The sequence below is a fragment of the Rhinatrema bivittatum genome, chromosome 8 (genome assembly GCF_901001135.1).
Source record: "Rhinatrema bivittatum chromosome 8, aRhiBiv1.1, whole genome shotgun sequence".
NCBI classification, from domain to species: Eukaryota; Metazoa; Chordata; class Amphibia; order Gymnophiona; family Rhinatrematidae; genus Rhinatrema; species Rhinatrema bivittatum.
The window spans coordinates 13,966,823-13,994,241 of record NC_042622.1 but is presented as its reverse complement, the minus strand read 5'-3'; the positions used below and the strand labels follow the sequence as shown (position 1 = coordinate 13,994,241).

Here is a 27,419-nt window from a genome sequence, read left to right as displayed (position 1 = left end):
AGCATGGGTTCACCAAAGGAAGGTCCTGTCACCCAAATCTGGTTGGGTGAAAAAAAACTGGATCGAAGAAGAGCATTCAATGTGATTTACTTGGATTTCTTCAATTTTTTTTTTGTAACTACAAGTACCTGGCAAGTATCCAAACATTAAGTAGATCCATGCTACTGATGCCAGCAGTGGCTATTCCCTAAGTCAACTTGATTAATAGCAGTTAATGGAAGTCTCCTCCAAGAATTTATCCAAACCTTTTTTAAACCCAGCTGCACTAACCACATCCTCTGGCAATGAATTCCAGAGTTTAATTATGCATTGAGTGAAAGAATTTTCTCTGATTAGCAAGTATCACATTAAAAACTAACTTCATGGAGTGACCCCTAGTCCTTCTATTATCTGAACGAGTAAATAACAGATTCACATCTACTAGTTCTAGACCTCTCATGATTTTATAGACGTCTATCATATCTCCCCTCAGCCATATCTTCAAGCTGAATATCTCTAACCTCTTTAGTCTTTCCTCATAGTGTAACTGATCCATCCCCTTTATCATTTTGGTTGCCCTTCTCTGTACTTTCTCCAATGCAACTATATCTTTTTTGAGATGCAGCGACCAGACTTGTATACATTACTCTAGGTGCAGTCTCACCATGAAGTGATACAGCGGCATTGACCTTTTCCGTTTTATTCACTATTCCCTTCCTAATAATTCCTAACATTGCTTGCTTTTTTGTCTACCGCAGCACACTGAGCCGACGATTTAAATGTATTATCCACCCTGATGCCCAAATCCTTTTTTTGAGTGGTAGTTCCTAATATGGAACCCAACGTAGTGTAACTATAGCAAGGGTTATTTTGCACTTGTCCACATTAAATTTCATCTGCCATTTGGATGCCCAATCTGCCGGTCTTACAAGGTGGTCCTGCAGTTTATCATAATCTGCTTGTGATTTAACTACTCTGAATAATTTTTATATCATCTGCAAATTTGATTACCTCACTCGTCATATTCCTTTCCAGATCATTTATAAATATATTGAAAAGCACCAGTCCAAGTACAGATCCCTGAGGCACTCCTCTGTTTACCCTTTTCCACTGAGAAAATTGATCATTTAATCCCTACTGTTTCCTGTCTTTTAACCAGTTTGTAATCCACGAAAGGACATTGCCTCTTCCTATCCCATTACTTTTTAGTTTCTCTTCTGCTTCCACTGTGCATAGGGCTGCCAAGTCCGCTCAAACTTTGTAAAGTGTCTCTCTTCAAAGCTGTTAATTTATTCAGGTAATATTACTCTCTCCAACCGCCTGCATACAAATTCCTTTGTTGGTGCTGACGTTTCCTTCCATCTGTATGCTATCTCACATCGTGCCACCACAGTTATCTGCTGGTTCTGGTCTTGCAGTTCAGATGGTATGTTTAATGCATGAACCTGGGGTCTCTTCTAGTTTTTAACCCAGCGACTTCGTATACAAAATCTATTATAGAATCCTAATAGAGGACTATCGCTGGAGATTCTCACCCTATATGTATGAACATTCCCCTTCCTCCACATTGTCTTCTGCATTTATTGCCCAATTCAGGGTACAGCTTACTTAGTTTTTCAGGTGTTACATGTCATCTGAATACCACTTTATAGCAGTCGCTGCTTTTTTTAATGGAAAACAAAGTTCTTTCCCATATATAAAAAGCAATGCTCCCATTTTTTTTCTCTTCCAGAGCTTGACTTAAATCTTTCTCCAAAGCCAACTGATAACTTGGCTTTTCCTTAAATTCGCTATTAAGAATGGTATATTTTAGAAGTCAATCTGATCATTTTGTCTGTCTGATCACAAAATCCTTCAAAGTCTTCTCAACCTCTGTCCTCTTCATAAAATGTCGTATCTGCAGATGATAAAACCTGTTTTAGGTAAGGAGACTGTTTACTGCAACAACTCCAAAGGAAACTATCCCACAGTTCTTCCAACCTGTTACATCCCTTCTCTTTCCATCTCTCAGAACCAGGTGTGAACTCCCTATTAAAGTGAATAGCAGTTTGCAAAGAGTATTTATTTCCAATTATTGCAGGTCTCCATTTATCCCAAATTTCTCAGGTCAGACCTGGAACTTGGAGACATTTCAAGTGGTAAGTACCTAGCAGGTTTTGCTAACCAAGGTAGGGCTTCAAGAGGTTTCATCAGATTTCTCTCCAGTCAAGCCCAATGTTTTATCTCCTGGTTTTTATTCCATTCTACTATCACGCTTAATTGAGCCGCAATAAAATACCATAAAAGTCATGGAATTCCTAAACCTCCCCCCGCTACCCTAGGGAGCTTTCTTTTCCAAATGAACCTAAACAGCTTTCTCTGCTAAATCTATAAGCATGGGAAGTGTCTGAAACAGGTATTGAAATCTAGGTAAATTTCATTTTTATGATTGCTATTCTATCAAACCAAGAGTATTCATTTTTATCCCATCTAGAAAGGTCCTGATCAATCTTTCAATAATCCCACATAATTCAACTCAAATAACTGGTCTAATTGCGACCCAGTTCTCACCTAGCAACCGATGTGATGTGCAAAAGAATGTCTGTATATAAAAGCATTAAATACTTCACTCCTCTCTTCACTAACTTCAATGGGAAATTACCTAATGTCTCAATCATGTTGGCTTTTGGAATTGAAATATTTCAAATTTTGTATCCAGATACCCTGTCAGATTTTTTCAGTTTCCCAAAGCAACAGTTTAAATGATTTGTCTGGATATGCAATAGTATACAGCACATACGGGCCGATACAGTAAGGACGTGTAAGAAACAGTGTGGCAGTGCCGGACGCCCGCTCGTTTGCCGCACGCACAGTTTGGTTCACATGCCGCTAGATTCAGTATTCAAATTAGACGCAAATCCAAGCGGCATCCAAAGCACGTCAATGAAGCGTTAGGCGTTCACAATCCATTTTACTGTATAGAGCGGTATGCAGCGCCTACACAGTATCCAGGATGCGCTGGTACCTGTCATTTCAAATGTCATTCCACTAGGTAAGTGGATGGTTCTTTTCAACTGACCCCGCTGCCTTGAGCGCTCGGCCGGACATCCGGCCGGGCGCTCAAGGCAGCGGTGCCTCCAATCATGGAGGCCCGGACACAGGCGTGAAGGTCCATGAACGGACGCCGCAACCTTGGAAATTTGAGGTCGCTGCTTCCGTTCATGGACCTTCTGCCTGTAGGCCCTGCTGCCTTGAGCGCCCGGCTGGATGTCCAAGCCGCGACCCATCAGGCTGGGTGCTCAAGGCAGCGGGGCCTCCAATCATGGACGCCCAGATACAGGCAGGAAGGTCCATGAACGGAGGTCGCGGCTTCCGTTCATGGATGTTCCTGTCTTTCCGAACATCCATGACTGAAATGCCCCGCTGCCTGTATGTGCTTCTGCCTGTCTGGTCCATTTTACCGTAGTATTCCATGTGCTCCTCTTCATGTCCATGTCCGGAGCTTCAGAGACGCCCAGAGATGGATGGTACAGTTGAACCCAAACAGAACACATACCTCCTCCGGTCTTGCTGCTGGGTTCTCCGGTCGGATGGGTTCTCCTTGCTGCTGGGCTCCCCTGTTCGCCTCTCCAATCTGCCGAGCATTTCAAGCATTTCTCAATCGGGCATTTCTCATTCTGCTTCTCAACCGAATGAAAAATATCGCCAGAGCCAGTATATACATGTTGTCCATGGCGCTGTCCGGTACCAAGCTGACTGAGCACCACACTAATGCCAGGGACAGGGTAGGCGGTAAATATTCAGCTAAAGACGCGGTAAATAAGCTGGTTAACAGGGCGATAATTTGGGCGCACGTTACTGTATCGGAGGGAATAGCTAATCCAATCATATACATGCAGCGGGCGGAAAGGGATATGTGTCCTTTTCGGCAAGCGGTAAGGATGCGTAAAAGCAGATACTGAATCGCGGGTACGCCTTACGCGTCCAAAACGTGTGTCCAAAGCGGGTTAAAAACCGGGTAAACACGGCCGCGCTTTACTGTGTCGGCCCGATAGTCTGCAAATAGTAATAATTTTATATTCCTCTGTCCTGACTTGAATCCCCTTTATTTCTGATGGTTTCCTGATTCTTTTTAGCTAAAGGTTCCAAATATAAGGTGAACAGTAATGGAGGTAATGGCACCCTTATCTCATGTCCTTGCATACTGGACATGTAGGGGAGTCCCCTTCACCTAAGCTTCTCTAGCCATGTAATAAAATTCTCTCCCAAGCTCTATTTGCTGTGCTACACAAAATTGATATAGTATATTGGGAATTTTAAATGCTTTTTCTGCGTCTGTGGTAAGGAGACCTGCTAGGATACTCTGCAGTTTAGTCCACCATACAAGATTAATAACCCTACGCGCATTGCCAGACTCCAATTTCCCTGGAACAAAGCCAGCTTGTTCTACATGGATTAGTGAAGGTGCCACAGCTCCCAATCTCAAAGGTAATACTTTAGTTAATATTTTCAAATCCACGTTAATTAGAGGCTAAGCGATATGAGCCACATAATGTCTCTACTAGGCCTTGCTAAAACTGTAATTCCTGCAGTGTTAGTCTCCACTAATGCATGATTTGCTAGCATTGAGTTGAACCTCAAAACCAAGGGCTTCAAGAAAATGGAGCAGGTAAGTTTGTATAAAACTTAAAAAATGGGTATAGGGGACACATGGGATGCGGAGAAATGGGACGAGTGTTTTCAAAGTCTGGGGAGACACTCGATGTCTACAGCAATGATGGAAAATGAATATAAACTGCTATATCCGTGGTATCTAAGTCCTGCTAAGCTGGCTAGATGGTACCCTCAGTTAACAGATACCTGTTGGCGGTGTGGGCAAGCTGGGGGCTCATTTCTGCATATGTGGTGGTCTTGTTCACATGTACATAATTATTGGGTACAAATCCAGGAAGTGTATAAGGAAATGGTAGGCATAGCGCCCCCTTTGCTTCCTGGGCTATGGTTGTTGGGCTTGGGGACTGTAGACTTTAGTGTTCCCCAAAGACGTTTATTGCGTTATATGATAATAGCGGCAAGGATGGTGTTGGCACAATGGTGGAAGAAGCCGGCCGCTCCTCCTCAGAGTTTGGTGCTCAACAGATTACTGGGCATTAGAACTATGGAAAAGATCTCTGCACATCGCCGAGATCAATTGATTGCATTTGAGAGGATTTGGGATCCGGTAGATAAATGGCTACAAGCTCAAGCACTTAAACGCACGTCTATAGTTTAGACTTGATGATAATGACCATAGACTGGATTGGGATGTTGAGAGGGATAACCTTACCTGTGATCAGTTATCAGAGGATGCCTATGCTGACAGTCTATGAATCTGAATGCTCTCCATGATTTGATGCAGGATAATTCGAAGGTTGATAATTCCCTATATACTGTTACAGCCAGGTTATATATTTGTAATTAATAAGACAATGGCATTGATACAGTTTAGATGTATATGGTTTTATAGTGTTTAATAGCTGTTTGTATAGTACTGATGAGGTTTGTGCTGAGGGGGGAGGGGGTTGGGAAGGGGACTAATACACAGGGGATTGTGGGAAAAATGTTGGATGATGGGGAGGTCCTTTCAAGGACATAGCTGTATGACATAATACATGGCATGTAAGTTATGCATTATCCAATAAAAATGTTTACCACAAAAAAAAAAACTTAAATGCACCCGGAGCCATATTAGGCGCATATACATTAACCAGTCTAAAGACACATTTAATTCATCAATTTAATAATGATATATCTGACTGGTTGCAGCTCAGCAATCAGGTGTTTTGCTATTAATATGCCCACTCCGTTATGTTTGTTTTGCATACTTGCAGAAGCAAAAATCTGTTGTGGATAGGAGGAGGTAGACACCATTAATTTTTCATGTCTTGTCTTTAAATGAGTTTCTTGACAAAAAATATCCACACTTTTTTGCGGTGTTTCTTTAAACAATTTTCTCTTAAGTGGAGAATTTGAACCTTTTACATTTAAGGATGCCACAATAGGTTTAGCCATCACCATAAAGTAAATCATAAGCTCCTCTATCTTTTTTTTTGTACATTGCCTCCTTTTCCCCATCTGTAACTAAAGATCCCCTCCCAGCAGCCTGCAATCCAGTATTAGTGCTTCACCATAGACGGTACAATTTGTGAAAACTCCATAGCACCCATTTACCCATGTCCTTCTCCCCCTTCTCTCTTTCTGTCTCCTTCATTTCCTATTCAAGGCATGATGTCACTGTCCCCAGATGGCCACTCCTTCCTCCTTCAGTCCCAGCACCCCCATCTTAAGAATATAATTATCCTATTTAAACTCTCCATCTTCTCATATCTCTCGATTCTAGAGAGTCTAGCATCACACCATGTATCTGGTCACTGCAAAATGCACAAACTGAGTCAATACCACACCGTATTCAATTGGCAAAAGAAAAAAAATATATTTCTTTTTTCCTTTTTTTTTTTGTGGCTTGTACTGCCAGACCAAAAAAAAAAAAAAAAGCAAGAGTTCTAAATATTCCAATCTGGGCCCTTGTCGTCATGCCACTGCATCTCGTGAGGACGAATGGTCCTGATTGGCGTTTTCAGGCGCCTTCTCTTAGGCTGCACCCTCTGCCACTTCACTGGGCCTTCTTTTAAAGTAGCTGGTGAGGCCAATCTTCTTTTGAGGGATTTATTGCACCAGTTTTCCAGCTTTTTGTAGAATTTCTGCCATTTCCTCTACTTTAAATGGAGCACCCTGTAGGTTAAAAATCAAAGTTCAAACTACGGGGGAATAGCCATCTATATCTTATTTCTTCTCTGTGCAAGACTGCAGGAGGTCTTTGAATTCCTTCCTCTTATTGTCAGAGAAGTCTTGAAAGATTTCTCTATTTATGCTCTTTCCACTGGATATCTCCCTTCTTCCTGGCCAGACTGAGCACTCTCTCTGTAAGTGCATGTTTATGAAAGCATATAACAATAGCTCTTGATTTATTACATCTCTTTTTCACCAGGGCTTGGTGAGCTCTATAAAACTCTACCTTAGATTGCGGATATTTATTTCCCCTTCTCTGTCTGTTTTCAAGATCCGCAGTATACTTTCTCATATCTTGAGCTTCCTCTTTCAGTTCCTTAGTCAGTGACAGCTGTTGCTGTATAGCTGAGTCATTTTCATCAAGATGCCCTTATGCCGCCTCCACACGATTATCCAGCTCAGTGACGTGTGTGTGTTATCTTTAAAAAAAAAATAAATAAATAAAATAAAAAAAAATTAAACCTGCTACAATCTCTTCTTTAATTGTTTCCATGTTGGATCATAAGTGTGAAAACCAGTTGTGAAAGTCAGCTCTTTTCAGGGGATCCATGCTCTGAAGCTGCTCAGGCACTGATTTTATGTTTAAATATCTCTATTGGTTTTCACAAAAAAGGAACACGGTCTTGGAAACAAATGCAAATGAAGGCACTAGAATTCTCAGAATCATAGATAATGAAGCCCCCACCCAATTCCTCCCCCCTACCTCTCCGAAACATAATCATGGGCCAACAATAGGTATATAGCAAAAACAGAGAGCAGGCTTGTGCAAGCTTCTCAGCGTGCCCCCATGCCCAATCTCCCCCAGGGCCTTAGCTAAATAAAAAAAAAAAAGTTTGGAACCAAAAAGGTATAAAATTATTGGGCAGAGAGGTCATTAAGGATTAAACTACAAGCCCTATGAGGTAAGGACTGAATATAAACCTCCCAGGTTAACACACAAGATTTAGATTTATGGGCTATATCAATCCATTCTGCCAACTTTTCATTAAGACATAAGATGAATTTGGTTTTTCCAATATGTCAAATTCAGTGAAGCTGTCCCCACCCAATAATAAAGAATAGATTTCCTAGCTAGCAGTAAAACCTTCCGAATCTAGTCTTTTGTGTGTCTGCCCAGAGCTAGACCACGTAGTTGATCAAAAAGAAGTATGATGTTTTAAGAGTAGCTGAATCCCGGCTACTCAAAAGATATATGCAATTACAGCTTTCCAAAAAAATCTGAGAGTTCAGACAGCCCCAGAATTTTTGACCCAAAGTGCCTGGAAACTGAGCACACTTCTCACAGACAGGGGAGATGGCAGTTTTAAGACTCTGAGCTCGTACCTGGGAGTAATACCGCAAAAGAAATTTATATTGGGTCTCTGAGATCTTGGCCACTCACAATCGTTGGGATTTGTTTAAAACACAAGGCATACTGGGTCATATTCATATCCTACGGGAGTTCACCCTTCCATTATGCTAATAAACAGTCTAAACTCAGCTTGGGTTTTAGGCCTAGGAGAAGTCTATAATAGGAAATAGATTGGGGAAACGGGTCTTCCATGTCTAATATCAGTGCTCTTTTGTCACTATTGCGAGCTGGAGCTTGGAGGGAGCATATATAGCTTCGAGCCTGAAAATAGGCAAACGTGTCTGTCAAATTAAATTTCACATACAGTAGGGAAAGCTTTAATGTTCCCCTCTTCGGAGAGAAGTTGTCCAATCCACTTCAACCCATGCTCGGCCCATTTGGAAAAGGTGCCTTTGAGCCCTGGTGTAAAACTCTGTTTACCAAGTAAGGGGAGGAATTGAGAAACCTTGCTATCCATATGTAGGGCTTTGCAAAAGTATCTCCACGTTTGGAGTAAGGGAGAATAGAGCCCATTTTCAACATTTTAGGGGCAGTCTGCAGAGAAGTATGCAAAAAATACTGAAGACTAAGGCCAGGTGGAAGAAGTGTCTGCTCAGCATCAAGCTGAGTAAAATAGGTTTCCAACAACCAATCGGCCGCATGGCATAAGTTACACACTACATTATATAGTTTCAAATCCGCCAGGCCCAGTCCGCCCTCCTCTCTTTCTACAGATAGCCGTCCAAGCCAGCCGGGTTCATTTATGTTTCCAAATAAAGTCACACAAAAAGCGGTCTATACGTACCAGTTCCCGGTTAGTGAAAGCATGGTAAGGTTTGAAATAAATAGAGCCATTTAAGCAAAAGAATCATTTGAATTAGACTGACCCGGCCAGAGAGAGAGCGCGGAAAGTCCTGCCACACTGCCAGAGCAGACAACAGAAATTAAGCTTCCTGAGTTGAGTCAGATCAGTGGTTATCGTAATGCCTAAATAAGAAAAAACCCCTGAGACCATTTCATCAGGAAAATGCCAACCCAATTATGGCACACAGCTGGATCTACCGGCAGGACTTCACATTTGTCAAGGTTCAATTTAAAACCTGTCACTCGCCCATAATCCTCTACTTCCAGAAGAAAAGCTGGTATAGACCGTTGCAGGTCGGAGACATGGAGCAAAATATCGTCCGTGAAGACTGAGAGTTTAAAAATATCACCTACATGCACTCAATAGGGATGCCCCCTATGTCCCAATTTGTTTGAAACAGACATAGAAAAGGCTCCAAAGCTAGAATGAACGGCGGTGACAGGGTGCATCCCTGACGAGTGCATCTCTCCATTAGAAAATCACTGGCTTTGCAACCATTAACATACACAAAAGCACAGGGTACTTGGTATAGAACCTGTAGCGTTTGTAAAAAGAAGCCCAAAATACCAAAGGCTTCTAACGCTTGAAACACAAAATGCCATTTTAAGCAGTCTAATGCTTTTTCTGCATATAAATTTAAAAGGAGTGAAGACAGGTGGTTATGTTGACTGTGAATTAATGAAACGAGCAATTTGTGGATATTCGTGATTGTATTATGACAGTGAACAAAACCAATTTGCTCCTTCCCCGTCAGCTCAGGAAGAAACTTCCCTAAACGATTGGTCATAATCTTGGCTAATAGTTTGTCAAAATTTATAAGGGAAATGGGGCGGTATGCAGCCGGAGAGGTTAGATCCCGACCCTCCTTTAGGTATTACTGTTATCAGCTGTGTTAGGAGAGAGCGGGAACTTTTGTAACTCAATAAGAGCATGAAGCATTTCACCCAAAGGGACTACAGTTTCTTGGGCTAGTAATTTTATAAAATTCAGCTGGCAAACCGTCGGGCCCCGTAGCTTTAAGAAGCTTAGCAGATTTAATTTCTTGCAATATCTCCTGGAGCTGGATGGGGCTATTGAGTTGTTGCAACTGAGTGTCTGAGAGATGGAGCAAACCCACCGTACTCAAGTAGCACGGTTTGTCTCCCTCAGAGCATAGGGTCGTGGTATATAACTGCTTATAAAAGTCTCAAAATCTGACACATAGGGCCAGAGTTCACCAGTGGCCTGTTGTGGTTAAGAAGGGTGCCCCTTTCTCACGTAGTGTCAGATTGGCCAGAATCCAACCTACTTTATTGCCATACAAAAAGAAATGCCTCTTGTAGTACATCAAGCCCTTCTTCGCTGGCGTGATTTGGTGGTGGGATGGGCATCATAACTGTTTTGCAACGTACAGTCGCTTCTCAAGAGCCAGAATTTCTAATGTCAGAGCAATTCCTAGTCGCCATATAAGAGATAATGTCCCCCCTCAGCACCACCTTCACCAAATCCCAGAACAAAACAGGCAAGTCTGCGTGCACAGAATTAAAAGAAACATTCCTGCCATTTCTCTTTTAAATACACGAAATTGCTGATCCTTATAAAGAAATTTCAGGAAGCTTGAGAGACCGAAAACCCTCCACATCAAGCCAAACTGGTGCATGATCAGAAAAAATTCAGCCAATGTGGGAGTTGTGCACTTCAGAAAAAGTCCCCTTATCAACCAATAAATCAAGGCAGAACTGTGTGGTATGTGCTTGGGGAAACATGAGTGAATTCCCTATTAAGAGGGTGGAGTGCCTGCCAGCCATCTGCAAGTTCCAAAGCAGTCCTCTGCGAGAAGTTACCAAGAGGGCCTGCGAATGCTGTGACGGATCCAAACTGGCATCCACAACGCAGTTAGTCTCCACTCAAATCACGGGGCTATGTAATAAGGGTGCCACCAATTGGACTAACTTCTGGAAAAATGCATGAGACTAGAGCACTACTGGTCTCCCACACCGAGTACCCTCCACCAGCACGTGGCGACCATCAGGATCAGCAGTCAGTCACCTATCTTGGAAAGGAATAATTTCCCTACTAAAATCGCCATGCCTGCTTTCCCTGTTACTGCACGTGCAGCATAGACTTTTCCCACCCATTGGCAGTATAGGTTTTGATGTCCAATTTGAGAGAGGCGTGTTTCCTGTAACATTCCAATGTGCGCTTTCCATCGCTGCAAAGCCTGTAGAACCTTGACGTGTTTAGTAGCACAGCCCAAACCACATACAGTGCGTGGTTTGAGTCCGACACAGCTAAAAGCGTGAAAATATAATCAAAAAGGAAGTACCCTAGTAAACTTGGGACAGGGCCCCCCAATCTAGACCCACACCATCTCTGCCCAAAAGAAAGTAGCAAAAACAAGCACCAAAAAATAGCAAAATCCCAGCATAAGGCCCATTTCCGCCCACCACTCCCCATAATCCCACAAACCATAACAAGAAACAGCTATTGGAGCTCAACTATGAGCCCCCAGGAGGTCACTTAGGAGAAAAAAGACTGACTGGAGCTGTATCATCCCCCCTTCCAGAACATGTCTCTAACAAAGTCGCTATGGAGTCTTCTGGCTTATCCTCAGGCTGGATTGCGGCAGGTGTCATCGGTCCTGGCTGGCCTGGTCTTCTGTTTCTTTCCGCTTGGGGTGAAAGAAAATTTTGGCCTCAGGAGCTGAATCAAAGAAATGAGTTTGGTTGCCATAAAGAACTTTGTCTCGCCGGGTATTGAAGAGTAAAGCAGATCTGACGTGCCAACTGAGAGCACAGGGATGCGAACAAGCAGCATCAGATGGAGATCGCAGGAGAGTAGTCCAGAAAGAATAACATTTTCTTACCCTCATATTCTAGGTCTCTGCTCTGTTCAAATAAGCACAGGATCTCTTCTTTATGATAGTAGTTCAGGATTTTAGCTAGAATTGGGTGCTGCTTGCTCCGGTCAGTGGACCATCTTCCCACGCAGTGGGCTGTCTCGATTTGGAGGCCTGCTAGTAAATCTGGAGAATTAAAAGCCTTCTGCAGCCAGGCTTCAAAGAGAGATCGCAGATCCCGCTCTGGGAGTGATTTTGGGAAGGCCAATAATCCAAAGATTGCTCCGGGAGCGATTCTCCAAATCTTCTAGTTTGGCTTCATGCTTAGTTCCGTCTGGGCGGCACGTACCTTGCGTTCTAGAACTTGTAGTTGGTCCTCTGCTGTCCCGATGCGCTTCTCTGCTTTGGTCAGCTGCCGTGTGTGGTTGGGCAAAGATTGGAGCTCATCAAAACATGAATGCAGCTTGCCTTACTTCCCATCCATGGCAGAGAGAATCATGGTCGCAATCCCAGTCGTGTTATCTGGAGCTTCCTGCAGTGTCATCGGGGGGGGGGGGGGGGGGCCGGGGGCCTGGGAGGAACGGCCATGTTAGCACCCGCAGTGGTCTTCGGCCTGTCCTTCCTGATCGATTTCGTTGCCATAAATCGTTCTTCTCCAGGTACAGTGGGACTCAAGGGCAGACGGGAGGGAAAGCCAGTACTAAGTTGTAAATAAAGCCTGGCTGATGCTAGAGAGAGTGATGGGCTACAATTTAGGGAGTAGGGCCCCGGAGCAAGCCAGAAGACGTCCGCTTGCTCTCGCTGCTTCATGTGACCTCACCTCGGGCACTGATTTTATTTTCCTAGCTTGCGGCCTACCTCCTCTTCATCGCCATGGTTCCCCTCCCCCTCTGGGCCTTCCTCCATGAGCGTCGCAGCCACAGCAAACAAACTGCTTCAGATCAACTTTTTTTTTTTTTTCCCGTGCCGACATTGTCAAAGTAGACAGCAGCTAAACTTTCTCTCGCTTGCCCGATTATGTGGATGGAAATTGTTGGTGTGGCAGGAGCTTGCGATCTAGGCAGCCATTTGGAGCGTGATGTCGTGTCTTCCTTCAGCAATGCTCTTGATGCAGTACTGCATAGGAGGCTTGTAATTTGAGAAGTTTGGGATTGGTATAGTGGATTTCAAACTTATTGACAGGAATTCCCGTGAAATGGTAAAAGGATCTTACGCTGAGGAGAGAACAGTATTAAGTAGAGTCCCTCAAGAATCTGTTTGGGGACTGATTCTGTTAAATATCTTTGAATGACATTGTAGAAGGGCTAGAAAGGAAAGTGTTGTCTTTTTTTGCAGATAAGATCTGCAACAGAGTGGATATGGCTGAAGGAGTAGAGAGAACGAAAAGTGATTTAACAAAGCTTGAAGAGTGGTAAAGGATTTGGCAGCTGGAATTCAATGCCAAGAATTGCAGAGTCCTGCATCTGGTGTGCCATAATCTGAAACTGCTGAATGCGGTGAGGGGTGAAAGGTTGATGTGCATGAACAGAGGGGACCTTGGGGTGATAGTGTCTGGTGATCTGAAGATGGTGAAGCAATGTGACAAGGCGATAGCTAAAGCCCAGGAGAATGCTGGGCTGCATAGAGAGAGGAATAACCAGTAAGAAAAAGGAGGGGATGATGCCCTTGTACAGGTCCTTGGTGAGGCCTCACCTGGAGTATTGGGTTCAGTTCTGGAGACCGGATCTCACAAAGGATAAAGACAGGATGGAGGCGGTGTGGGGTCTGTATATGAAGACTTGAGGAGAGGCTGAAGGATCTAAGTATGTAATAGCCTGGCGGAGAGGAGATATGATACAGACCTTCAGATACTTAAAAGGTTTTAATAATGCGCAAACTTCAAACCTTTTCTGTTGGAAAGAAAACTGTAGAACTGGGGGGGGGGGGGGGGTGTCATGAAATGAAAACTCCAGGGGGATGCCTGGAATGCCTTTCTGGAGGTGATAGTAAGGATGAAAATGGTAAATGACTTTAAAAAGGCATGGGATAGACACTAAGATCCCTAAATACTAGATGTGGGAAATGAAATTAAAAAAAAAAAAGCATGGGGGGGGGGAGGGGGTAACCTATACAGAATTGCAGTTACTCTCCTTAACAGAAAGCATGGGGGGCGGAGGTACATGCAGGGAGTGGTAGTCATTACCATGAGCAACTTGCTGGGCAAGTGAATGCTTATACTTAGGCTTTCAGGTCTTTAGTTATCATTCTGGGTTGGTTTGTTTACATAGGTTTAACATTCTCCATGCTATAACTACTCCATGGCTAAAAGAACCAGAGTATTTTGGCAGATGGGAACCATCTAGTCTGCCTAGTTTTCTTCCTGGTTTGCTTTCTTCTCAGTGCTATAGGCCACCGAGTCTCTAGCTAGGAGTTGCCTTTTTCTATGTAGAACAGACTGCACCAGTCTCTATCCTTTTGGAGGTGGGGCCTCCAGAATTGGACAAAACACTTCAGAGGTCATCTTGCTAATGGTCTTTTTATTTCTGCGGAGTTATATCTCTCACTTCTATATTTCCCATCCTCCTATGAAGTTAGCAAGTAGCTAACTTCATAGGAGGTTACATAGGAGTATCATCAGGTTACTGTCTCCCTAAGGAGGTTAGCATAGTCCTTCCCAATATAAGTTCCCAGCTTTCGCCCAAGTTATGTCTACCCATGTTCCTATACCTGCTTTCACCCTAGTTATGTTATCCAGGTTTCTCTACCTTGTTCAGTGTAAGACAAGACTGTGTCACTGTTGTTTTTTGCTGGTTGTAATGTAAACTGAAGTGATAATTAATCCTGTTAATTGAACCTTGGTATATAAAAGCTATAAATAAATAAATAGCTTATTTAAAACAAATCAAAGAAAATTCATTTTCACTCAGCGCATAGTTAAACTCTAATTCATTGCCAGAGGATGTGGTTACAGCAGTTAGTTTTGGGTTTAAAAAGGGTCTGGGTAAATTCCTAGACGTTAAATCCATAAACTGCTATGATGGTAACTAATAAGCATTAGTAGTTTGTGATCTATCTAATGTTTGGGTCCTTGCCAGGTTCTTGTGGCCTGCTTTGGCCATTGTTGGAAACAGGATGCTGGGCTTGATGGACCCTCGGTCTGACCCAGCATGGCAGTTTCTTATGTTCTTATCACTTCTGCCACAGTCTTGAGCACTCTTTGAGTTAGGGGGAGACAAACTCAGAGAAGGAAGCAATAGATGTCAGAAGGGCTCAGAGTCTGCAGGAGTTATATCCTTCCCTGGCCCCCTCCTGCTTTTTCTTAGAAGCCCTTGGTAAGTTATAGCCTCTTGAAGCCGTGGCTGCTTGCGATCCAGCCACCGAGGTGTTCTGTCCATTTACCGCTCTCCGACTCCACCCCATCCTCATTAAGGTGCTGCTTGCTCTGCCTTGGAGTATTTGGCTTTAACTAACTGGTGAAAGGGATTCCCTTGTTTGCTGTGATAACGTCAGACTGGTGCAGGAAAAGGAAAAAGTGCTTGGAGTGAGCATTTTAAAAAGGAACAACTGTGAAATCGACCTGACAGAATGCGAAAAATACAAATCTCTTCTAATAAAAGAACTAAGTGCATCTGTGTCTTGTTTCTTTCAAGGAGAAGTGGGGGTTACTTGGAATTTTATTACCTCTGGCATCTCAAAACTCCTGAATAGCTGTAGGGTTTTTAAACAAAGTACTCGTTTAGCTGCTAATGAGGGGCAGTAAAATCCTTTTGTGCAGAGAAACTCTTTAGAGAGGGTCTTGGTGTACATGACTTGATGGGGAAGTTTCACTTTTTTTAAAGTGTAATCTCCAGTAATCATCCATGGAATTACTGGCTGTTTCTGCTGTGCTAACATTTGCAGAGTGTATTCATTTGGTGTCAGTTTTATGGCATTGTGCCAGTGTTAAATAGCTGAGTAATGCATGCAGCTGCACAGTGCTAGCTTCTGGGCTGTCTTCTGTATGGAACAGAGGGTCCACAGTAAATAAATACATGCAAAGGAACATGGCTCTGGATGGAAATTATAGCTTTTGTCAGCTGAAATCAGTAGTGCATAATCTTCAGATTCTTAACTTGCCTCTCTTCTACTATCTTAGTCTTCTAGGTTTTTGTTTGTTTTTTTAAAATTATATATTTTTGTGCAACGTATTGATTGCCTTGTTAGTCCACTGGAATATATAGAAAGGGATAACAGACAAGTATAGGTGACATTTTTTATTGGACCAACTCAATATATCTGTAATTATTTATTTAGGTGTTTGTATACCGTCATTCGGTTTCGCCATCAGAACGGTTTACATACATCTGTTTACGTAGATATCTGGTTACTTACAGAGGTTGTTTGTACAATATTTAGATATAAATGTTCAGCATGCTGGTGGAGTGACAGTGCTGCATGCTAGCAATGGGGACACTCGAGTTTCATTTCCAAACCAGTTCAGCCATGGTACACCAGTGATCTCTGCTGGTCAGTTCCAGGTGCATGTGCCCCTGATTCCAAAGACTGCTGCCTTCTGCAGGCCCCTGCCTGCTGACATGGTGGGTGGGGGCAGTTAGGTTTATTTCAGGGCAACATCTGCTCTGGACGAATAGTAGCCATTGGGAGCTATCTTGGATCTCCGTTCCCTGACAGAGTGGCACAGTGGCCAATCTTAACATAGCCCCAAAACATATTTTTGCGTTAAGGGAATTTGCTAGCATGGATCTATATTTTTAAATCACATTTCAAGCAGGTCCAGGTCAGGGAAATGTGTGGTGGTGTGTTTTGTGTGGGTGTTTTTTTTTTACTTCAGGATTAATGTCATGTGTTCAGACCCATCAGATTGCTCAGTCACCCACATCCATGTTAAATTTTGGCAGTCTATATGAGTAAATAAAGAATCATGAGAGTACCCAAGAAGACTGGCAGTACACTGTGTTTTATAAATGTGCGAGGCGACTAAAAGCCCAGGTAGCTCTGTACATGAGGATAAGAGATTCTATGTAAATTCTCCTTTGAAGAAAAGTCTGAAAGGTATTTGGTTTTATCCAGTAAAGCAGCCTTTCCGGGCTTCAGCGGGTCACTTCCCAAGCCATTTTCAGCAGGTAAAACTGAGCTTTTAGAAAGCAGCCTGCACGCAGAGCCGCTAAGCAGTAGGTAGAGGGCACTTTGGAAGTACACAGATAACTTGTGAAAATTCAAACACATGCTGAGTATTTTTAATCTGTGAAATTACTTGTGCAAATTAGCAGTAAATATGTCTAACTTTTTTTTCCTTAGGCAGTTTCCCAAGTGAAAGCCCACATGGGCTTTCCCTTTGAAAATTAGTGAGTGTAAAGTACCTGCAGACTGTGCAGATGGAAAAACGATCCCCTCCCCGCATCACGCAGTGGCCGCGGTCTGCGTGTGCAGTGCTGTTCAGGCCCCTGCCCCAGAGCGCGCGTTGCAACCTGGAGCGGTGCGAGTTTAAAGTTTGGTGCCTTCTACAGACGGCAGCATCGCATTCTTCAAGGGCACATCTGTGGGGAAGTTTAAAAAAAATAGCTTTGTAGGAGCTGAGAAAACGGCAGTGTTGTCTGTCTTCCCATCTACCTCCTCTAAACTCGCTGTTGGATACTTTAAGTGGCATCCAGTTGGTGCTCATGGACATAAAGAGTGAAAACCGCAATTACCTCAAATGAACAAGTCATTGTAAATCACAAAATGCTTTATATTGTATGTACCCCGTCATACTTCAGGTTAACCTTCTATGTTAAAGTTCCTATCAATTTCTTCTTGCTCCTAGTTTTACGCCTCCCTGTTTTATTGTAACTGTAACTATGTTATTTTTTAGCACCTATTATTTATTTATTTCGTTCACTGTTTCCGTCTATCACCCCCACTGTTTATTGTAAACCGGCATGATGTGATACCCTCACGAATGCCGGTATAGAAAAAACGAAAATAAATAAATAAGAATATGGAAGATGGAGCCTAAAGTTGTGGCCACTTTATGGGTTCTTGGTTAAAGGTTTTAACCGCTGTGTGTTTGTTCCTCCCTTGATCCTTTCAGCACTGTGCTTGGTGTTGGTCCCTTTTGATTTTCTGTGGATGGGATTTGAGCCTTGACCTTCCAGTTGTACATTTCTGGGCTCTATCACTTTTGGGGGAACGTTAGACCTTTTTGGCAGTGTGTAATTTATAGTGTTCCCAAAACGTTTTGAAAACCAGATCTTGAAAAACATTGCTGTGTGGCAGTCATTATTGGTGCTGAGTATATTAATGGGTTCCCTTTGTTTCCCTCCCACAGGTCACAGGCATTTATTTAGAAAACGGAAGCACTCCCATTGTGTAAAGCATTTGACGACTAGATTGAAGAACAATGAACTAGAAGAGCCGGATTGGGGTAAAAAAAAAAAAAAGATCCTAGCACTGAAGAATGAACAGTGAGGAAGAGTTCTACGATGCCGTTACAGGTAAGCGCGCTATACCCTCGGCTTCCGCTGACTTAGGGAGAGTGTCCAGGCTGTATGGATCCACCTCACGTGGGCTGCTGGCTTTTCAGAAGTATTACTAGACGGCTGGAACATCGGTTTTATCTGTCAGAAGCGGTGCACCTGAGATGATGAGGGCTTGTGATGAAAACTGGCCCTTACGGCAATGTTTCACGTGCTTTTTGGGATCCACTGAGAATCTGGGTGGAAGTTATATTGAGAGAACAATTTTTTTTATTTATTTTGATAAAATTCATGCTTGCCTACTTTTTTTTTTTTTTTTTCTTTTTTACTGTGACATTTTGCTTTTGCCGTGGCACGCCTTGTCTTCTGCATGTGAATCGCCATGTGTTTTACTCCCTGCTTTGCATACACAGTGCATATTGTAACTTGAGCTCTGCACGTGTGAGGAACAGGCCCAGTTTGTGTTTCAGCTCTTTGGGGATGGTGGGGCTGAATATGGAAATACTCTGAGCCCCTGCAGGAATCTTTGAGATTAGTACCTTGGGTGATTCCTGCTGGAAGGTTTCTGAACAGCACCAATTTAGCTGAAACGTATGGTAGCTAAAGGAGGGTGACCTAGAGGAGAAGAGAACATAAGAAATTGCCATGTTGGGTCAGACCAAGTGTCCATCAAGCCCAGCATCCTGTTTCCAACAAAGGCCGAACCTGGTAATTACCCAAACACCAAGAAGATCCCATGCTACTGATGCAATTAATAGCAGTGGCTATTCCCTAAGTAAACTTGATTAATAGCTATTAATGGACTTCTCCTCCAAGAACTTATCCAATCCTTTTTTAAACCCAACTGCACTAACCACCTCCTCTGGCAACAAATTCCAGAGCTTTATTGTGCATTGAGTGAGAGAACTTTCTCTGATTAGTCTTAAATGTGCTACTTGCTAACTTCATGGAATGCCCCCTAGTCCTACTATCTGAAAGTGTAAATAACCGCTTCACATCTACTCATTCAAGATCTCTCATGATCTTAAAGACCTCTCTCATATCCCCTTTCAGTTTTGTCTTCTCCAAGCTGAACAGGCCTAACCTCTTCAGCCTTTCCTCATAGGGGAGCTGTTCCATCCTCTTTATCATTTTGGTTGCCCTTCTCTGAACCTTCTCCATCACAATTATATCTTTTTTTGAGATGCGGTGACCAGAATTGTACACAGTATTCAAGGTGCGGTCTCACCATGGAGCGATACAGAGGCATTATGACATTTTCCGTTCTATTAACCATTCCCTTCCTAATAATTCCTAACATTCTGTTTGCTTTTTTGACTGCTGCAGCACACTGAACCGACGATTTTAAAGTATTATCCACTATGATGCCTAGATCTTTTTCCTGGGTGGTAGCTCCTAATATGGAACCTAACATCGTGTAACTACAGCAAGGGCTTATTTTCCCTATATGCATCACCTTGCTCTTGTCCACATTAAATTTCATTTGCCAGTTAAAATCCTGCGCGCTCTAATCTGTTTTTTGTTTAGAGAAATAGAAATGACTTTATACAGTAACATAGTAATGATAGCAGGAAAAAGAGTAAATGATCAATCCGGTCTGCCCAGCAAGCTTCCCTAGGTAGCAGCTGCCGCTCCATGCAGTTATCCTAAGTTCTATGATAACCCATATGTATCCAGTTGCAAGTCCAGGAATCTCCTCTTGGGTAGATTGTTAGAAGTTTAATAAATTGAGGGCATAGTGGCCATACCTTCTTTATTATGATAAAGGGGATGGAACAGCTCCCCTCTGAGGAAAGGCTAAAGAGGTTACGGCTGTTCAGCTTGGAGAAGACGACTGAGGGGGGATATGATAGAGGTGTTTAAAATCATGAGAGGTCTAGAACGGGTAGATGTGACTCGGTTATTTACTCTTTCAGATAATAGAAAGACTAGGGGGCATTCCATGAAGTTAGCAAGTAGCACATTTAAGACTAATTGGAGAAAATTCTTTTTCACTCAATGCACAATAAAACTCTGGAATTTGTTGCCAGAGGATGTAATCAGTGCAGTTAGTATAGCTGGGTTCAAAAAAGGTTTGCGTAAGTTCTTGGAGGAGAAATCCATTACCTGCTATTAATCAAGTTTACTTAGGGAATAGCCACTGCAATTAATTGCATCAGTAGCATGGGATCTTCTTAGTGTTTGGGTACTTGCCAGGTTCTTGTGGCCTGGTTTGGCCTCTGTTGGAAACAGGATGCTGGGCTTGATGGACCCTTGGTCTGACCCAGTATGGCAATTTCTAATGTTCTTATTTCCATGTCGTACCTTACCTCTGTCACTGTTGGGATATGTAAGAACAGGTAATATGTGATAGGAAAATACTTTGGGGTTGATAGCTTCATCTTTGCTATTGCCTAGGCTTAGGTTTAACTTTGAGACATGGACAGAGACTGTTGGAAGAATGTGTGCGTCGTTTTTTTCCCCTGTATGTATCTGAGACTGCCTGAGCAGAGTTTATAATTAGGGGCGGGAGGAGTCACTGCACATGATACAGAATCAATAGATGATGTAACTGATTTACACTGTGCCCCCTCCCTCCCCGCCAAAAAAAAATAATTCCAGGTTTGGAGAACTTCTGCAAAGAATGTGGCTCCTCGTTTTAAAGACAAATCAATTCTGAGCCATGCTGGGTACTAATCTTGTTTGAACCAAGTTTCTATAGAAGCTTCCGCTTATTTTAGTGTAAAAATGATTGAACTCCTAAATCCTGCGGTGCAGAGTACTTTCCAGGCGTCCTTATCTTTACTCCCCACTAAGGTTGCAGCGTGGGCCCGGATGATCTGGCTTTCATTTGCCTTTTGGTTTAGACTTCTCACTTAAATGTCTGTTGTGTTTAAAGCCAGCTCTGACGTGACCTGTTTTCCTGCATTCCTGTCCTGTTCATTCATCTTGCGTTTGTTTTCCCCCCTCATGCCCTAAAAATTAGGGCAGCTTCATCTTTGGCGGATTCCTGCCAGAGCGATGTCACGGAGCTGGACTGTAATAACTGTGCTTCATCAGCTGAAGGAAACGATGCACAGTGTCCATTCAGAAGAAATAGGACAGCTCACTTAGAGTAATTGTGATTTGCCAGTCTCTCTTGGAAACAAGTGAGGCTGCTAATGACTATCAGTGACTAATCTATGAAACGCAGCCATGGAGGACATTTTTGGCGTGCGCACGATCCCAGGAAATGGACAGAATTGCTAAGGGCAAGGCACAAAGGAGGGGGATGTTCTGTAGCTGAGCATTTGGGTAGTAGAATGACGAGGGAGAGTAGCGTCTGACGGCATAGCGGTGCTTCTCCTAACTTACAGAATAGTACGTGGTGATTTTTTTGTTTCTTTTAAACAAATAGGATTGCTGTAAGATTTTTCCAGGAACGCCACTGATGCTCGTTTAAATCTTACAGGCTTTGATTCGGACACTTCTCTAGGGGAACTTTCAGAAGTAATTCATAAGGTAGCTGATATGACTCTCCCGGAGAACAATAAGGGCAGTATGTCCGAAAAGCAGAGGGACAAGATGTGGCCGCAGGAGAATGGAATCAGGAAACACAGGTAAGCTTTTCGTTCTGCTGGGCCCGAAGCACCAGCCCAGACTTGTATGTACAGAGTGTACCGTCTAAGCATTGCTGTGAGATTTTCATTGAATCCAGGAGAAGGCATCGCTCAGGCAGGTAGGGGCATTACCACCTGGGACTCTGAACTCGTGAGAGCTCGGTAGCTAAGCAGGGTTTGGCATGATCTGCCGGCGCACAGAGCGCCCCAGTGGTTCAGTGAGGGCTCTTCCCTCTCAGCCAGCTCCCTGGTAGTGGTGAGAGAACCTCTTATTGAAAAGATGGTGTCGTCAACAAACTATTTTGTAGGTATTGAAGATTGCATTGTGGCTAAATGCCAACATGTTGTATTACCTGCCCTGCCAAAAAATCCTTGTAGAAGGAATATAATTTAAACTCATAAAATTCTTTTGCTTTCTAAAATGTACATACCTTACTTTTTTTTTTTTGTGTTTTTTTTTTTTTCCAAGTGCACAGTGCTCCCTTTTTTTTTTTTTTCCATGTGGCTTCCTCTCTCCTTTTTATGTCCGTTTTTTTGTTTTCCTCTACTGACTCCCATAATGCAGGGTTTCCCAACCTTTTCACGGCTAAAGCACACCTACGTTAACAGAAATGTTGTGGCACCCATTCCTCCATGGAGCAAGGAGAGAGGACTCTTATGGCTGAAGGGAGGGGGGGGTGAGGATGCACAGGAGCCCTTCACGGTGGCCTAGCCCCCCCCTCTGTATATTAAGTGCAGGAGAAGGGGAGAAGTCTGGGTGGGGTGCGTGCCCAACGCAGGGGCCCTGTATGCTGCCCGGTAATGACCGCACGCCAGGGCTGTGTGCGTGATCTCCGGCAGGAGTTTCCACAAGTTTAAGAGCTGTCGCTGGTGTCCCTTGCTGCTGTGAGATGACGAGGGCAGTCCCTGAGTGTCGGGCACGCCTGATCGGGTCTTGAAGGCACAGCAGTTAAGGGAAACACGGCCATAATGTGCCCCGGTGCTTGGCTGTGATTATGTTGCTGTTGTGGGATCTCTGACGGAAATGTTACAGCTCTATCTGTGTTTCAGTTCCCCAGCTATACCTTGTGCAATAAAACTCTTAAAGTTTATAACGCTGAAGAACAGCGCTGTGCAAGTTCATAAACAATATTTTGTGAACTCAAGCTGGAGTACCAGCCAATGCGAAGATGCCTTTTCTGTGTGTAACATCCAAGGAGCGTTCAGTGGCAACATTTGTGACTTTGCTGTGGCGAAAGGCACTGGTTAAGGGTTAGCTGTTGAAAGACGAAGAAAAAATTGCAATAAATCTGTATGGAGGGAGCAAAATCCTTGCAGTGCTGCTCTGAATGCATGCATCTAGCGCTGCATGTGGGTCAGTGTAGGAAGATTTGTCAGCAGTGCGATGCTTTCAGTAATTTCTGCAGTTCAGTCCTCAAAACTTTCATTGTGCTTATATTTTTTGAAATTAATTGCCTTTTTTTTTTCTCTCTCTCTGCAGAACGTCATTACCAGCACCTATGTTTTCTCGAAGCGATTTCAGTGTGTGGAGTATATTAAAAAAATGTATCGGATTAGTAAGTAGTCATTAATTGTGCTTACAGCGAGACACAGGTTGGACTTGCTTTTTAAAAAAAAAAATAGGTCCCGTAATCAAAAAGCGAGAAATGGAAACCTCTAGCGACTGTTCTCTAGCCCCTGTCTCCTGGAATTCACTGTCCTTTCCACTTTAATCCTGACTTCATTTGGTTCGCTTTGAAATCTGCTCCAGTTTCCTCCTAATTTGATTGTTTCTGTCTGTGGGAAGGCATTTTCTGTGCTTCCAGGTTTAATAGACTGGGTCCTGGGTGTTGAAAGGAAAGAGAAAAGGCTCTGTTTTTCCATCACTAATCACATAAAGTATGCTTATTAAAACAAGCCCCACCCGATCGCAGATAGCCCAACCTTAACTGGAATTACTTCTGGCAAAGGTCAGATAGCTCAGCTCAGTGTTGGCTACCTTACCTTCCAGATCATTGCTTTGTGCTTTCCTTTCCAGTGTTGATTGCATAGCTTTCAGATCATTGAGTGGGTTACTTTTCAGATCATTGAGTGGGTTACTTTTCAGATTTTGCTATGTTGCTTGCACCCATCTTGCCAGCTTTTTTGAAGCCTTTCCTTGCTCTCTTGCTCTGAGTGTTTTCTGTAGCATCTCCTCAGCTGACAGTGGGAGGGGTTAGCTTGTTTCCTGTTTTTCTTTCCCTGATGGCCCTGGTTGCTCTCTGGAGCTGTGCAATTCTTGGTGAAATTCCTTCAGTATTAAATGCTGACTCCAGGTTTTTTTTGTTTTTGTTTTTTTTTAATTTTCCCCCTCCTGTGCTCATGGTGTGCTTCATTGTCTGTTCCATTAGCAGGGACTGAAATCGTTGGTGCTCAGAGGAGGACACCACACTTCTGAAAGCTGGTCTCTGGCTTTCTTTGCTGGCTCTGCAACACTTACATTCAGAATTGATCTCCACTGTAAAAAGCTTTTGTCTGTCTGAGCACACTCACTGCAGCCTTGTTGGTATCTGCTGCAATAGCCTTTCCTGCAGTTACCCAGTGTTGTTGCCTCGCTTTATTTGTCTCCATTCTAAGATTTTTTGCACAAACTATTGCCAATATTAAGTGTGTTTTATGTTAAATGTGATAGGGAAGAAGCCCTATATTTAAATGTTTTTTGCCTTAATTGCCCCTGCTTGGAGCTTGCAGGACCATCTCTTCAGCCATTCGGCTGCTGCTCATGCTGCTGGGGGGTGAGCCAGGGGAAAAGAGGTATGAGATGGTGCTCGCCTGAAGGCAGGGCAAAGGTCAAAATCAAGAGGGCCAGTTTTTTTTTTGGGGGGGGGGTTTCTCCCCCTTGGCCCTTTCGGTGATCTGAAATGCTGCAGAAGGTAGAAAGTAGTGGTCACAGTTCTCAGAGGTGTGGCAAATAGTGGTGTTGATATTTCTAGGAAGCTGGCAACCTTGCCACGCTCCCAGGAACCCTACCATCTGCCTCCCATGTTTCCCCAGCATTTGCCCCCTGGAGAAATGGAAGATGGATGAATGGTGGGTGTCTCTGAGTGCTTAAGGGTATTAGGTGCCTTAGGCAAACTAGACAGCCTTGCCTCCCTCCGCCTTCTCAGCAGTCACCATATATAGTTAGATTGTGCATTTATAAGAACAGATTTTACATAAAGTACATTCCTAGTCTTCTGAGATGAAAATATCACATGCACATTTTTACATGCACTGCTGTGATACCAACCAGAAAACCTTGCAAAAAAGACACTTGGAATCCATATGGTATTAGACATTTTGTAAAATTAATTCCTTGTGGCTTTGGCCCTCACAAAGCCATGAGTAAACTGAATTACAATTACAATATAGTAAACTCCCATACCAAAACAGCATTAAATGCCAGCACTCAGTGTAACTCGGTAACACTGCAAATATTACACCAGGCCCTAAAATATCAATACATCTTTTATTAGGAAAATGGAACAAGCCAAGCTGCTATAGATCCAGACACAAACTACCGTATTTTTCGCTCCATAAGACGCACCTGACCATAAGACGCACCTAGGATTCAGAGGGGGAAAATTTAAAAAAAAAAAAAAAAATTGTGCTAAACCGGCTCTGCGTCTGGGCGTCTTATGGAGCAAATTAGGGGAGTGCATAGCTTTTTTTTTTCTCCCCATTTTGCTTTCGGGTCTGGGGAGGGCCATTTCGGACCACTCCCCAGATCAGAAAACTTTTCTTTCTCTGGGAACCCCCAAACCCCCCCCATCCCAACCCTTTAAATTAACAACCTCCACCCCCCTGACCCCCCAAGACCTGCCGAATTAATTTCCTGCAACCCCCCACCCTCCTGACCCCCCCAAGGCCTGCCGAATTAATTTCCTGCAACCCCCCACCCTCCTGACCCCCCCAAGACCTGCCAAACGTCCCTGGTGGTCCAGCGGGGGTCCAGGAGCGGTCCGGGAACGATCTCCTGGGCGTGAGCCGTCGGCTGCCAGTAAACAAAATGGCGCCGACGGCCCTATGCCCTCACTATGTCACTGAGACCGACCGCTGCTATTGGTCGGTCTCAGTGACATAGTGAGGGCATAGGGCCGTCGGCTGCCAGTAAACAAAATGGCACCGACGGCCCTATGCCCTCACTATGTCACTGAGACCGACCAATAGCAGCGGTCGGTCTCAGTGACATAGTGTGGGCATAGGGCCGTCGGCTGCCAGTAAACAAAATGGTGCCGACGGCCCTATGCCCTCACTATGTCACTGAGACTGACCAATAGCAGCGGTCGGTCTCAGTGACATAGTGAGGGCATAGGGCCGTCGGCGCCATTTTGTTTACTGGCAGCCGACGGCCCACACCCAGGAGATCATTCCCGGACCCCCGCTGGACCACCAGGGACGTTTGGCAGGTCTTGGGGGGGGTCAGGAGGGTGGGGGGTTGCAGGAAATTAAGTCGGCAGGTCTTGGGGGAGTCGGGGGGGGGGGGGGGGGTTAGATTTTTGTTTGGTTTTTTTTTTTATATTCGCTCCATAAGACGCACATACATTTTCCCCCCACCTTTGGGGGAAAAAAAGTGTGTCTTATGGAGCGAAAAATACGGTATATGCCAGCAGAATACTTCACTTTGGTCACACATGCAGAACACAGAGGAACCCTCACCAAATACAGTATAAAGTGCATTCAGTGCAACAATAGAAAAACAAAACCACCATCATTCCTCATAAAACAATAATAAAATCAAGAAATATAACATCAGTTATAATAGTAAAATTATACTATTAGAATAAGTATTTCAAAACAGCTGATGAATAGATCATTCCATAATTAAACAACATTTTTAAAATTTTCTCAAAACCAATAAAATATTTCAGAACAATAGATGCATCAAATAACCCGCAGCAATTAACTTGTAAGAAGAAAAAAATTCCCCACACTCCATACCTGGGATATTTTGATTTCCACTCATCCTGAAATTATGGTTTGTGGGAGGGAGGGTCGAGCAAACTTGATCCTCTCTCATGCACATAAGCTTTCAAACACATACATGCTCTCACTTACCTTCTCTCCCCTCACACCACAAAAACAGACATGCACACAGGCTCTCAGGGCCTCCCCTCTCTCGGGCCATGAAGGGATAGACTGTGCTGCAGCCCTACTATGCCTTCCATCCTCGAGCCACAGCAGGATTAGTAGGGCCACAGCAAAAAACTCGTGTTTCTTTTTGGTTTTTTTTTTTGGGGGGGGGGGGGTGGTATTTATGCTGCTCCTGAGGAGTTCGCCATGCCATACATCATGATAGAACAGCTCTTGGTGTGAGCTCATGTTCTCTCTAACACGGCTGCTGGGGTTCTTCTCCAGCCAGCTAAAGCATGCAGATTAATTCAAGATGAAGCAGAGGAACCTCAGCAAATTATGGACAGTAACTTTAAGGTGGGAAATCAAACTGAAAATTTCTACCTGCTTGTTCACAATTAAATGCTCCAAAATAGAACAATCCAAAATACATTAAAAAAAAAAAATCAAAACAAATAACTGAATGTCCTAGTAGTTTGAAAAAGGGAATGGAGAGGAGCAAGCAGAGTATGAGGAGGGATCGTACACTGTGCTAATA

General features: G+C 43.6%; 1 protein-coding gene across 3 annotated transcripts in view; it reads left to right on the top strand.

Moving 5' to 3' along the window:
- Nucleotides 1–27,419, top strand: part of OSBPL2 (oxysterol binding protein like 2) — a 133,688-nt gene that overhangs the window by 50,231 nt on the left and 56,038 nt on the right. For all 3 annotated transcript variants that reach the window (XM_029611799.1, XM_029611798.1, XM_029611797.1), the window contains exons 2-4: nt 18,086–18,251; nt 21,664–21,811; nt 23,292–23,367. In XM_029611799.1, the coding sequence (XP_029467659.1) occupies nt 18,215–18,251; nt 21,664–21,811; nt 23,292–23,367 (261 nt within the window). In that variant the 5' untranslated portion in view covers nt 18,086–18,214. The remainder of the gene's footprint in view (nt 1–18,085; nt 18,252–21,663; nt 21,812–23,291; nt 23,368–27,419) is intronic.